This window comes from Felis catus, chromosome B2 (genome assembly GCF_018350175.1).
Source record: "Felis catus isolate Fca126 chromosome B2, F.catus_Fca126_mat1.0, whole genome shotgun sequence".
Lineage (NCBI taxonomy): Eukaryota > Metazoa > Chordata > Mammalia > Carnivora > Felidae > Felis > Felis catus.
Window position 1 is genome coordinate 33,593,283 of NC_058372.1, and position 14,458 is coordinate 33,607,740.

General features: G+C 45.5%; 1 protein-coding gene across 10 annotated transcripts in view; it reads left to right on the top strand.

Moving 5' to 3' along the window:
- The window catches only part of ANKS1A (ankyrin repeat and sterile alpha motif domain containing 1A), a 179,342-nt gene that overhangs the window by 106,502 nt on the left and 58,382 nt on the right, over positions 1-14,458 (top strand). For all 10 annotated transcript variants that reach the window (XM_045057418.1, XM_045057420.1, XM_045057419.1 and 7 more), the window contains one exon: positions 125-714. In XM_045057418.1, the coding sequence (XP_044913353.1) occupies positions 125-714 (590 nt within the window). The remainder of the gene's footprint in view (positions 1-124; positions 715-14,458) is intronic.

Consider the following 14,458-nt stretch of genomic DNA (forward strand, 5'->3'; position numbering starts at 1 on the left):
ATCCAGCTTCCCTCTTTCCCTGTTTTTGAATTCCTCAGCTCTTCCGTACGCTCGCTGCATTGGAACTTTGTTGATTTTTGCCACGTTTAATTTTTTATTTCTCTGTCTCTCCGTCCACTCCAAGACCACAGGCGGAGCAGCAGCAGCCGGAGCCAGGACTCTGCGGAGGGGCAGGACGGGCAGGTCCCAGAGCAGTTCTCAGGTCTCCTCCACGGCTCCTCCCCGGTGTGTGAGGTGGGGCAGGACCCTTTCCAGCTGCTCTCTGCCACTGGCCAGAGCCATCCAGAAGGGTCCCCCGCACAGGGCGCCTGTCACGAGGCCAGCATGCAGCTGGAGGAGACGGGTGTGCACGCTCCTGGAGCCTCCCCGCCCAGTGTCCTGGACCAGAGTAAGAGAGTGGGTTACCCAGCTGGCCTGCCCACCACCAACAGCCAATCGCACCCCGAAACTTTGACTCACACGGCATCTCAACACCCTGGTGGTGCCGAGGAAGAAAGAGACCGGAGTGGGGCTAGAAGCCGAGCCCCTCCCACCAGCAAACCCAAAGCTGAACTCAAACTCAGCCGCAGCTTGTCCAAGTCTGACTCTGATCTCCTGACCTGCTCACCCACGGAGGACGCTACAATGGGGAGCCGGAGCGAGTCCTTGTCCAACTGCAGCATCGGGAAGAAGAGGCTGGAGAAGTCGCCCTCCTTCGCCTCGGAGTGGGATGAGGTAAGGCCATGTGACGTCACAGGGAGCCACAGCCCACCACGGCTCCCCTGTGCGCCGACTCCCGGGACCAGGACGTATGGGCCAGGATTGCCCTGGTTCCTTCGCGCTACGACCAGAGTGTTTCTGGCAGCTGTGAGGAGGCAGGCCCCACGTTGCCAGGGCAGGGGATCTTCTTTCCCAGATGGCAAAGGAAAGGTCCATTCACGGGTAAACTGGAGGGTGGAGGCCCCAGGCAGAGCAGGTCCGAGGGAGAGGCAGTTCCTAGAAATGACATGCTGTTTGGAAATATTTGGATCCCATCAGCCACCATTGAGGGAGTCGTGCTCACCCTAAAGATGCTTAAGAACAGCTAGAGAACTTTGTGTGAGTCTTCAGGAGGAAGAGTGAAGATCCAGGGTTAGCCAGGAGGGGATGAGGGGGCGGGCATTGGGAGACCCTGCTGAAAGGGGACCAGAGTGGGGCTTTTCTGTTCTCCGCTCCTCTGTGATTATTCTCACTGCTTTCCCCTGCAGACCAAACGCCTCTCCCAGCAGAAGCATTCTGCCCGTCCCACATTCCCGGGTTGATGAGGCAGAGGGCTAGGTGGTTCCAAAAACAAAGAGAGATTAGTGAGGAGAAAACATTTGGAGTCTGAGGCCCAGGTTCCTTTCGTAACCATTGTTATAGAGTAGCTAGAAATATGTACCCGAATATTTTTCGGTGACCTGTGACATATCTTACTGGGCAGAAGAATGTGTTTCTCAAAGATTGGTAAACACCCAGAGAATGTGAAAGTGCTACCCTTGCAGGCTTCTTGCTGAGAGGAAGCTGCCTTTGAAGGGGACTGGCTCTATCTCCCAGGAACATGTTCAAGAGATGAATTTAGCTCTCTGAGAGGAGGGGAACAGTGCAGCTGACACATCCATTTGAGCAATCTGTACACTAAATGCCCTACCCAAGTCTGTTCACGTTGCAGCTGCAAAGTTATGTAAACCAGAGTGAATCCCATTCCCGGTGTGGGAACAGGGCGGAGGCAATTCCTACTGCACTCTTCTCTCCAGATAAGATGAGGTTTGGGGTAGTCGGGCTGAGGTATCCTGTGCAGTAGAAAGTTTTCACTGGTTCATAAACCAAGATTTGGTGAGCCCGTACTAGACTCTAGGCCACTTGAGGAAAATCAGTTTGAGTGAGAGAGCTCCCTGGCCCATGGGAGATGACACACAGAGTTTGTGTGTTTGTAGGAATGTGTGCTCTGCCTTTGTCTTTTACTCATTTACAGTCAAGTATAGGGTTAGGCAGTTTAAGAGTAAGATAAGTCCGGGGCGCCTGGGTGGCTCGGTTGGTTAAGCGTTTGGCAACGGCTCAACTAATGATCTCACGGTTTGTGGGTTCGAGCCCCTTGTTGGGCTCTGTGCTGACAGCTCGGAGCCTGGAGCCTGCTTCTGATTCTGTGTCTTCCTCTCTTTCTGCCCCCTCCCCCCCCCCCCCCCCCCCCCCCCCCCCCCCGCTCACTCTCTGTCTCTCAAAAAATAAAATAAACATTTTTAAACAATTATAAAAGGGGCGCCTGGGTGGCTCAGTCAGTTAAGTGGCTGACTTCTGCTCAGGTCATGATCTCGCAGTTCATGAGTTCGAGCCCCAAGCTGGGCTCTGTGCTGACAGCTTGGAGCCTGGAGCCTGCTTCAGATTCCGTGTCTCCCTCTCTCTCTGCCCCTCCCTGGCTTGTGCTCTGTCTCTCTCTCTCAAAAATAAATAAACATTAAAAAAATTTTTTTTTAATTTATAAAAAAAAAAAAGAAAAGGTAAATCCAGTGTGCTCTGAAATGGCAGGAGGGGCCCATGGAGAATAAATATCAGTGGAGGTGGGGAGGGTGGAGACAAGAGGTGAGAAAGGGTAGAAGGGGAGTGGAATTAAAGAGCCAAGTGTTTTGGTGAAAACCAGGTTGAAGCTAGAAGAATGAAGAAAGGGGCCTTGGAGAAGAGAATAGCATGAGCAAAGGTGTAGAGCTGGGAAAGCTTAGGTCATTTCGTTTCTATAGAGTGTAGAATTTGTGTAGGGGAGCATAAGAAATAAGGGTAGAGGGGCACCTGGCTGGATCATCCAGAAAAGCATGAGGCTCTTGATCTCGGGGTGGTGGGTTCAAGCCCCACGTTGGGTATAGAGATTACTTAAAAAATAAAACCTTATGGTGCTCCTGAGTGGCTCAGTGGGTTGAGCGTCCAATTTCAGCTCAGGTCAGGATCTCGCGGTCTGTGAGTTCGAGCCCTGCATGGGGCTCTGTGCTGACAGCTCGGAGCCTAGAGCCTGCTTCAGATTCTGTGTCTCCTTCGCTCTCTGCCCCTCCCCCGCTTGCGCTAAGTCTCTCTCTCAAAAATAAATGAATGTTAAAAAAAATTTTTTTTAACAAAGTAAAAAAAATAAAATCTTAGAAAAAAAAAGAAAAAGAAACGAGGGAGTGAGATTGGGACCAGATAGTGCGAGGGGCCTGAACATGAGGCTGAAAAGTGAGTATTTTGATTTGAAATGAAGGCAATGTCTCAGAATCCTTCAAATGGGCTGGAAGACAGCTTTACCAGTCTAACCAATTACCTCTTCTTTTTGGCCTCATCTCCGAGCATACCTCTTCCAGCCAAGAGGTAGATAGATCATGCTGGGTGATTCGCCACAGGATATCCGTGCTCTGTTACCACACGGCATTGCCAGGCACTCTTACGAGCTCCACCATTTCCTCCTGGAGAAGAGACATGAAATCACTGAAGCACGGCCTAGCTTTTAATTGAAGTTGGCCCTTCGGGGTAACACACTAGTTGTCTCTTGGCACCTTAGTGAGAGGAGGTTCATATGCTAACATTTCCGTTGCAGGTAGAGATTGCACGTAGTAGGTGCAGTGAACCCAGGGACTGTTTGAGGTCTAGGTGTCCTGGGCTAGTCCGTGATGTGACTGAACCACCAGAAGCAGCGTTACACTTCAAATTTGAAAAACTAAGGCAACTGAGGTCTCACTGGAAAGAATTCAGAAGACCACGAGTGAATGTTAACAGGGCCCTTCATGTGAAATCCTTCATCATTGTTTTTGAGTCATATTATACTTGGTTTTTGTGGATATCTCTAGCTAAAGAGAAACTTCAGAAGTGTTTCCCCCAGTGGTTGGCCCTACACACAGGGCTTTGGCAGACTTTCCTGGAACAGGGCATTAGTTAATGACTGCTCCCCACTCTACCCCTGACCAGTGCCTGAAGGCTGCTTTACCGTATCTTGTGCTTGATTTTTTTTTTTTTCTGGTTCATCATTAGATCCCCTGGAGGTGGGGAAAGCTGTTTTGAAGGAGCGTGGGTCCAACTCAGCTCACTGTGGCGCCCAGGCGGCGGTGATCCCAGCACAGATGGGGTTGTGGGCGAGTCTGCCAGGCTGCTTCTAGAAGGCGGTGCAGGGTAATACACAGGGCTCAGGCTCCAGAGCCAGCAGACCCAGCTTTGAGCCCCCACTCCACCATCAACTCCACCTTGTTGCATGAGTGGCCTCAGGAATCCTCAGTGTTGTTACCGGTATTTGTGAAACAGAGGCAGTCAAATCTGTGTTTCAGAGGCGTTTTTACCGGTTAGACAGTTTCTAGATGCATAAAATATTGAGCGAATGGTAGATATTTGTATTATTATTGTGCTTAAAACTTTGGAGAATGGGAACTGAGGCCCAGAGTGTCTTCAGAACTTAAGAAAAGCAGAACTTTTGGGGGGGGGGGGAGGGGGGTTGTCTGGTGCTGGCAGAGTGACCAGGAAGCAGTGGAGTTCAAGCCCCTCACCCCGTGACCTGCTGCGTGACTCTGGCCCACCCCAGAGACAGAAGAGTCGGCCCAGCCTGGAAAAGTAGGGCTGTAGCCCCCCATTGTTCTTTAAGAAGTTAATGAGCCTTTCTGCCAACTCCCTGAGAGGAGAAGAGAAGAGAAGTGGGGGAGAAATCGGCAGCCCTCTCTACTATTTATTTTTCAAATGTATTCTTTTACATAATGGCCAGCAGTGGCTGGTTGGTTGGTTATTGGGGCTGATGTTCCATAGCTGGGAAACCTGTACAGCTGATAGATTGAGAGTCACTTTTTCCAGATACAGACTGCTCCTTACAGACTGGATATACAGTGCAGCCCTTGCTGATTACCCAGAACAAGAGGACTTCCAAAAGTTAGCCTGGTTAAGGTAGACCCCTGAGATGGTGTTCATTATGACACTAGCATTCTCCCTATTTTCGGTTAGATTTTCAGTAACGAAAAATAATAGAGTTTGCTTTTTAAAAGAGCTCAGCCTCAGAGGAGATCTAAATCCAAGCTTCAGTAGATACTTTCTCCATTTACCAGTTAAAAGTCAAAGCTCTCGTTGTTATCTTAACTATGCCCAATAGAATAGGGGTGTAATAAAAGTTTAACTGAAAAGCTATACATAAACAAAACATTTAAAATATAGGTCAGGAATGGGAAGATCACCTACATCTCTCTACATGTTGTTAACCTCTGTTAACATTTGATGTATATCCAGATTTGGGGTCTTAATATATTTACTGATTTATAATTTGTTTTTCTTACCTAATTACTGCATTTTGTGGGTATCTTACCATGGCAGTGTCTGTAAGATCCAGATTCAGATCTGAATTCTGAGAGGCATAGTATTCTGTTACGTGGCTATATCACAGGGCTGGTGTGTTGGCTGTTGCTTCAACTGTTCCCCCGTTGTTAGACACTGTGCAGGGTACCTTCCATCTGCCCTTCGGGGATGTTCCCCACCCTTCTCCACCTGCCTGTGTGCCCCAGAAGGTGGATCTGTATGGACTGCATCACCAGGCCAAAGAAATCTTGGGTTGGCTGTGTCCTCCTACTGAAGACCAGCTGTCCCCCGAGGGACCTTTCCCAAAAGCTGCTGTCTCTGGGTTCTGATAACTAGTTCCTCCCCTTCACGCTTCCAACCTGAGACTCCTGGCTGTGACTCACTCTCTCCCTTGTTTCTCTCTTCTCCTGTTGCTTTCTCTCTCTGTTACACTGTCTCCCTACTCTACCCCATCCCTTTATTGGGGCACCTGGGTGGCTCAGTCGGTTAACCTTCTGACTCTTGGTTTCAGCTCAGGTCATGATCTCAGGTTTGCGAGATCGAGCCCCTCAGTCCATGATCTCACAGCTTATGAGGTATATGAGATCGAGCCCCTCGGCCCACACTGTCACCATAGAGCCTGCTTGGGATTCTCTCTCTCCCCCTCTCTTTCTTAGCCCCTCCCCCACTCACTCTCTCTCTCTCAAATAAATAAATATTTTAAAAATAATAATAATAGTCCCTTTATTAAGCTCCTTTGGTCGCCCCGTTTGAATGTGCCGTCTTTTTCCTGAGAGGACCCTGAGTGATACCAACATTTTTAAGCACTATTTCTATCAAGCGTAAGCAAGCATAGATGGCTGTGTGCTGGAGCAGTAAACATGGCTCGTGCATGTAAATTGTAAATTAATCTTCATTTGCAGATGAGCTAGAAGGTGTGGATATTCAGGGTGCTGGGAAACAGGAGAAATGCATCATCTAACTTGAAGCCTGTCCCACCTCCAACTGTGGGGAAGAAGCCTGTTCTTTCCATAGAGCTGTGGCGGGTGTCGTCAGCGTTTCAGCTGTGTGCCCCAGAATCACCGTCTCCTAGATGTATTTCCATCCTCTGTCTCTGCTCGGCGCACATCCTCTGCACCCACGAGTGCACACCGCAGCAGCGGCAGCAATTAACATCTGAAATAAAGACCTCGCAAGAAGAACAAAAATAACTTTCTGGTCAGATTGTGGCTTGAATGTGTATAGTCTTTGGGGTCAGATAGGTCTCTCACATACCTGCCTTTGAGTGGGACTGAAGTTTATGAAAGAGAAAACCACAGAAGGCTGCTTGTCTATTTAGCATAAACATTTGAGTAATTTAAAACTTGGCTGAAGGCTTAAGTGATAAATGTGTGTTTTGTAATCAGCGTTCATAAATATTAAACAAGTGGGAAACGGGTAAAGAGCAGGGACGACGTGCTTTGTATACATTTTGTACAAACTGAGAATAATTTCTGGCCAGGGATTTGGGGAATGGCCTGGTTTCATCTGAAATGGTAGCAGAGGGGACCCTTGGCTCTCGGATCCCTCGGTGAGAAAAGGGGCAGGAGCAGGGAGGGCGCCCTCCAGGCCGGGTCCCTGGCCCGCCCCACCCTTCCCGGCAAACTGTCCAGTTGGAGGCATGATGTCATCAAGAGACGAGCTGATTGGTTCAACTCCACAGAGGCTTTGGTTGCTTTTAACCCTTGAGGGTTGGGTGTGCTAGGAGAAAAAGGACTTAGATATAAAATAAAGAGATTTGAGCTTGAGTTTCTGCTGACTGTGGCTAAACTTTCCTCCACACCCGGAGTCTGCAGTTTGTATTGTTCTTTAGTATGTAAACAAGCATGCTGTATAGTCTTTTTGCTGAGCCTAGCCAGCCCACTCTAGACAAGAATGTGATACTCCTACCTCTGGGGACAGATTGGAGCCTGGAGTGTCTAAGTTGCTTCCTGGTGCACACAGAAGTCACAACTTTTATCCTAGAACCTCGGAATTTGCCTTGGTCTTAAGTGGTCTGGTATGATTGAGAGCTTTTTTTTGTTTTTTTTCGTGATATTAAAAATAATCTCACTTATTTCTTAGGCAGTCCTGAATCAACAGTTTTGCCTTTCTTTCTGATAAATTCAAGTGATTTTTGTTAGCCCAGAGTTGAAAATACATATATGGGCCTTTCCATGGCCACACCGTACATAGCGGTGTGAGTAAGCCAGAGTTAGTCCTGGCTCTGCAGTTAGTGAGGAGAGGACTGGTGTGCCCAACCCCCCCCCCCCCCCCAAACAGCAGCTCTTGGTGACATCATGCCTCCTAGTGGACAGCTTGCCGGGAAGGGTGGGTCGGCTGGCACCTGGCCTGGAAGGGCGCCTCTCCCTGTGGCTGCCACTTCATTTAGCACAGGAGTCTGGGGAGGCCTGGCTTTTGTCTGCTCTGTCCTCATTTCCATGCTCTCCTCTCCTCTCCAGCTTTCTCCCTCCCTGCGTTTCCTACCTTTTTACTCCTGTTTCTTTTCTTCTTCTTTTTTTTTAATCTCCTTGTTTCCCCTCTGTTCTTTCTTCCCTGTTCATCTATGACCTTTCCAGTCTTTTACTTTCTTCCTCTTTACTTTCCTCATGTACCGTTCCTTTTCATTCTTTATTCTTCCTGGTGGCATCAAGGAGAGGCCTTTCCCCAGCTTTCTCCACCTGAAGGATTCTTCTTTTCTCTTTTTTAACAGCTGTGCCAGTGTTAACTCATGTTTCTATTCTACAGAGCATTTTACTGCCTGTAGTGTTAGCTCACTTCTTTCCCCATCCGCCACCGAGCCACGCTGTCCGCCCCCTGTCCTTTCATAAACATTCTGCTGGTATTTACCCCCTTCAGGACAGCACCATCAAGGACCAGGTAGGGATTTGTGGTTATTTGTGAAATTGCCAGAAGATGAGAATTCCCCCTCTTTCCTCTTTTTTGTTTCCTTACGCTTGGTTTTTTAATTTTTTTTTTTATTTAAAGTTTATTTATTTATTTTAAAAGAGAGAGGGCACAAACAGGGGAGTTGGAGAGAGAGAGGAAGAGAGAGGACCCCAGGCAGACTCCTCACTGTCTGTGCAGAGCCTGACGGCAGGGCCCGAACCCACAAACCTTTGAGTTCATGACCTGAGCTGAAATCACAAGTCAGATGCCCAACTGACTGAGCCACCCAGGCGCCCCACGTTTTGTTGTTTTAAACATCAGACCAAAAGCTTAGTTGACAGTGAATGTCGGTGAATATATGAGAAGAATTTGATCTTTATGCCAGTGCATACAAATGCTGAGAATCACAGAAACATTTTCTGGGACATTTTTTATATACTTTGCTTCTGCTCTTCCTTCTTTTTTTTCTAGTAATGGCATCAGTTGGATACAGACTATTTTGTGTAATTTAGGAAATAGTAGTTAATCTTATATTCTCAGCAGTTGTGTTTGAGAATCAAGTAGAGGTATTTTCATATAATCAACAATAATACATAATTGAAGTGTATTTTTATGAGAAGTTTCCATTCATTCAACTAATTTGTTGAATACCTGCTAAGCTGCAGGTACTAGTCTAAGCACTGGGGGTGAGCAATGAACAAAATAGACAAAATCCCTTCTCCTTCTGTAACTGACATTCTAGAAAGCTGGGGGGGGGGGGAGAGAAGACAGTAAGTAAAATTGTAGTATGCTAGTTGGTGATAAGAGTGCTAATGAGAAAAATAAAGCTAAGAGGAAGGATAGAGCAGATGGGGGTGAGGCTGCGGGGGAGGGGCCCTTGGACAAGGAGGGGTGGGGCCAGGCATGAGTTGAGCTGTCAAGCTGCTTTCTGTTAGTGATTAATTTCTCCTGTCAGACAAATTTGAGATTCCATTCTACACTTACGTTGTCTTACAAATATATCTTACTGCTTGACTTTTACTTTTAACTTCCTTTTGCTTTCTTTTTGGCCACTCTTGCCACCTGCTTCTTTTCTCATCTTGTTTTTTTTTTCCCCTCTGCCTTTTTTTTCCATTAATTTGTGTTGAGTGACTTCTTCTATGTGTACACATAGAAGGCTATGTACATACATGTATTCCTTAAGCTATCAAATGAAATCTGAATCTGTAAGAATTTCCCAAACTTGATCATTGTCCTTGTTGTCATCCTGGGCAAGGATCATTGAGTGCGTGGTGAAAGAGAGATTGGGTTCTAGGACACGGTCTTAGGAAATCCATTCCATGGGTGCGTCACATGCTGAAAGCAGAAATAAAATCTAAAAACCAGGATTATAAAGCAAGGAGAAGGAAATTGAAAATTATTTAAACCAGCTGATGGCCAGGAATCTCGAATACAGAAATCCTGTGCGAGAAGTACAGATGACTAGGTAGTCCAGGGGTCAGGGCAGGTGAGTCTCAGCACCATCGTTTTTGGAACTAAGAAATGGTGCCGATGCCCTGAAAGACTTCTTAAAGGCTGAAGGCCTGATGAATCTGAAATGCTTCTTCTTGGTAGTCAAGCCCACAGGTTCCAGACAGATAATTGCTACCAGTTAGAGAGGGAGATGCTGGTGGCCTCAAACATTCTCTGATCCAGGGTGGATTAGGGAGGTTGGTGTAGAGGGAGCTTCATAGACACCAGGTATGGAGGTCATCTTTATGAGCATATGTGCACGTAGGTGTGTATGTGTGGGTGTGGGTTCTGTGTTATTCCAGATGGTGAATTATATTACCTCTGGCATGTCCGGCTGGAGGTGGAGGATGCCTCTGTTAGCCTTGTCCAGGGACTGTGGCTGCCTGATTAGTGAATGGGTAGTGCATGCGGGCTTGGGTCCGGTTCGGGTCAAGATGCCAGGCATTGCAACGCCTCTGTCTGGTCTGGCCGTGCTCCTGCCCATCTGACCTGCTGGCTGCTTTAGCCCTCATCATCTGTGGCTCACACAGAGCCCCGTGAAGTATAGCAAAACAAGCTGGCTTCAGTCTGTTCTCACAGGACAACGATATTTCTGTGTTTTTGCCTCCATGAAATGAATAGGCCCCCGAGAAGTTTAATTTGTTTAGAGATGTGCTGTGTGGTCAGAGTGGCAGCTAAGTAATTACCTGGCCAGAAAGTGAGGGACAGGCTTCTCTATTACAGAAGACTGTAGGAAAGCAATTAATCTGGACCTCACCTGCAACACAGAGCTCTTTCCTGTACCCCAGTGTTGCGCCAGCACCCTCAAAGGTGTGCTCTCTGATTGCAGCTCTGTGTTTTTGTGGATGGCTGCCCTCTGCCTAGGGTTCCTTCACTTCTCTTTGTCCTGCTTTTTCCCATAGATGTTCCCTTTTGATTCCTCCAGGGGAGTAGCCAGTGGGTAAGAAGAATGTTTGTGGCCCGGAGATTGTGGGCAGGGCCGAGATGCTGAGCAGTCTTTCTCAGGCATCTTGTTCCGTCTTCCTCATGCGTTCTAATGACCCAGTCTCCGGCACCACAGGGCCCACCTGTCCATAACTCACGGCAGCATGTTTATTTGTCTGGACAGGTGGAAAACTGCCTAAGCTCACTAGGGGCCTACAAATGACAATTTGTCTGGCAGTCTGTTCTTGCCTGTCCTGATTTAAACAACCAGGAAGCCATCGTAAACTCCGTTGAAATGGTGTGGTTTGTGTAAATGTTCCGGTTCCTTTCTACTTTGGAACTAGTTATTTTCAGCAGAGCTGCCCCAGAACCCTTGGGAGTGCCTTGTCTCTGTTAGGCAGTCCTGGATTTTGCTGCCAGGGAATAGCTTCCCTCACTGACACTCCTAGGGTGGATGACCCTGGAGAAGTTTATCTCCAGGGGCTGGCTGAGCCCTCTTTGCTGACCCAGAGGATAGGAGGGAACACCAAGGAAGCTGGGGTGTGGTGGCAGAGGAGTGCGCTTCAAGGGTAGGAGTTACCAGAACGTTTCCAAGGTGTTGACCTGTGCTCTGGGAGGGAATAGTTGTCTTAAACAGCCTTCATATCTAACTGCATGTAGATGTTCAGGCAAAGCCAACCCTGGAAATGGAATTTTTATACACTGGGGATTTTGTTTTAAAGTTATAACATCCAGTATTATATGGCCGAAATTTAAAAGGTACCAAAGAATATATAATTTTGTAATGCCTCCCTCTCTGTCCTCCAGACACCCAGTTCCTTTCCTGAGTTTTTGAGTATCCTTCTAGAAGCATTTGGTGCATTCGTAAGCATTTTAAACATGTTAAGTGTTTTTCTTCCTAAGACAAGAGGTGCCATATTCTACACACTGCTCTGAGCCTTGCTTTTTTCATTTGATAATGTATTTTTGAAAATCATTCTAATTAAGTACGTAGTGTTTCCTTTGCTCTTTTGTATTTCATAGTATTCCACAGTATGGTTATACTTAATCATTTATTTTAAAACTTTTGTCTACATGGATATTTTGGATGTTACTAAGTTTTTCCTAATTATAAATAATACTGCAGGGCGCCTGGGTGGCTCAGTGGGTTAAGCCCACTTCAGCTCGGGTTGTGATCTGAGCTGACAGTGCAGAGCCTGCTTGGAATTCTCTCTCCCTCTCTTTCTCTCTCTCTCTCTCTCTCTCTCTCTCTCTCTCTCTCTCTCTGCCCCTTGTGGGATTCTCTCTCTCTCTTTCTCAAAAATTAATTAATTAATTAATTAAAAGTAAATAAATAAAAGTTTTAAAATATGTACATAAGTAATACTGCAATTCATATCCTTACACAAAGTCATTTTAAGATAAATTTCTGGAGGATAAACAGCTGTGTTAAGGGTTTATGCATATTAAAATTACTCTTACACTCAACAACATCTGAAGAGAGCCTGTTTCTTCACACCTCACCGATGGGAGGGGGGTGGTCGGCTTTTTAATCTCTTTGTGGTTAATAGATAGGTAATGTTATCTTGGTAAAGTTTTAAAGTGGGTGTCTCTTTTATTATGTGTGAGGTCAGCATCATTTCATATGTTTAAAAAAAAACCTTTTCTTTTCTGGGTTGTACTTATTCCTTTGCTTTTTCATCCCTCCATTCCTTCCTTCCTTTCTTTTTTTTTTTTTTTTTTGTTGTTGATTTTATCTCTTTCTTTGAATTTGTAGAAACTCTTTATGTTTGAAAAACTTAGCCCTTTACCTATAAATATGAATTGTCTTTTGGCTTTGTTTATGGTTTTCAAAAATTTTTTAATGTTTATTTATTTTTGACAGAGAGAGACAGACAGAGCATGAGCGGCGGAGGGGCAGAGAGAGAGGGAGACACAGAACCCGAAGCAGGTTCCAGGCTCTGAGCTGTCAGCACAGAGCCTGATGTGGGGCTCGAACCCACAAACCATGAGATCATGACCTGAGCCGAAGTCAGACGCTTAACTGATTGAGCCGCCCAGGCATCCTGTTATTGGATGGGATTTTAAAAATTATTATTGAGATATTATTGACATACAACATTGTAGATTTAAAAAAAATTTTTAATGTATATTTTTGAGAGAGAGAGAGAGTATGAGCATGTGCGCGCACGCACACACACGCGCGCGCGCGCGCGCGAGTGAGACACAGAATCCAAAGCAGGCTTCAGACTCTGAGCTGTCCACACAGAGCCTGATGCGGGGCTTGAACTCATGAACCGTGAGATCATGCCCTGAGCCACCCAGGTGCCCCAATGGATTTTTTATTAACATGCAGAAATTTAAAATTTTGTATAGTTGAATCAGTCTTTTCTTTAATGACTTCTGGATTTTGTGTCCTAGTTAAAAAGACCTTCCCTACTCAGATTAAGAAAATCATCATTTTCTTATTTTCTTTTAGGACTTTTATTTTTCAGGTCTAAGTCTTTGTTTCTTCTGGAATTTGTTTTTATATAATGGGTGATAAGCATCCTGTTGACACTTACTTCCATACTTTGGCTACTGTGAATAGTGCCACTGTGAGCATGGGGATGCATAAATCTCTTTGAATATTATTCCTTTGGATATAATATATTGAATATTATATTGAATATTATTTCCTTTGGATATAAATCCAAAACTGAAATTGCTGGATTATATGGTAATTCTATTTTTAATTTCTTAAGGAACCTCCGTACTGTTTTCCACAGTGGCTGCACCAGCTTACCTCCCCATGAGCAGTGGGCAGCATCCCCTTTTCTCCATATCCTCGCCAGCACTTGTGGTCTCTTTTGATGACAACCATTCTTACAGGTGCACTCACTGTGGTTTTGACTTGCATTTTCCTGATGATGAGTGATGTTGAGTATCTGCTCATGTACCTATTGGCCATTTGTGTGTCTTTGGAAAAATGTCTCTTCACATCTTTTGCCCATTTTAGATTGAGTTGTTTTGATTTTGGTTTTGGTTTTGATTTTGGTTTTTTGCTTTTGTCTTTTGCTGTTGAGTTGCAGGAGTTCCTTGTATATTTTGGACATCAACTCCTTATCAGATATGCGGTTTTCAAATATTTTCTCCCATTCCCTAGGCTGCCTTTCTGTTTTCTCGGTGGTTTCCTTCACTATGCAGAAGCTCTTTAGTTTGATATAGTCTCATTTATTTGTGCGTTTGTTGTCTTTGCTTTTGGTGTCAAATCCGAAAAATTGCCAAGATCATACATCTTGCTGATTTTTAGCAACTATTTCATCTAGCCCACTATTGGATTCAGTTTTCCAAGTAAGGAAACTGAAGTTTTAAGAGTTGAAAGGACTTTGCTTAAAGTGTTAGAGATGATAAATGAGGGAGACTGGTTGGAGCTACAGCTTCTAAGTCTTAGTAAGATCGAATTTAGAATATAGGTAAATGGAATTTTTGTTTTCACATTAATTCACAGTTACTTTTCAATTCCTCTTGTTTCGACCCAATTTATTACAACACTATCTTACATTTCCCCCTAACTCCAGAAAAATATTGTGTCATTGTATATAAAAGAAAATGATTTGAGAGAAGGACTCCTAAGAGAAAGCATGAGTTTTTCTTTTCACTATTAAGGCCCAAAGGATTTCTTCCCCTTCTCACCATCCCAGATAGAGGACTGTTAGGTTTTGGTTCTTTTCTGCTTTTGTTTTTGCTTTGTGTGACTTGCAGAGCAATGTGGTGATTTCAGGCAAATTCTCAAATTAAGAAATGGGAAGAAATCTGAGTCACCATGTCATCCACCTGCATTATGGACAGTCACTTCCATGTTCTCTAAAAGTGAATTTCTGGGGGCGCCTGGGTGGCGCAGTCGGTTAAGCGT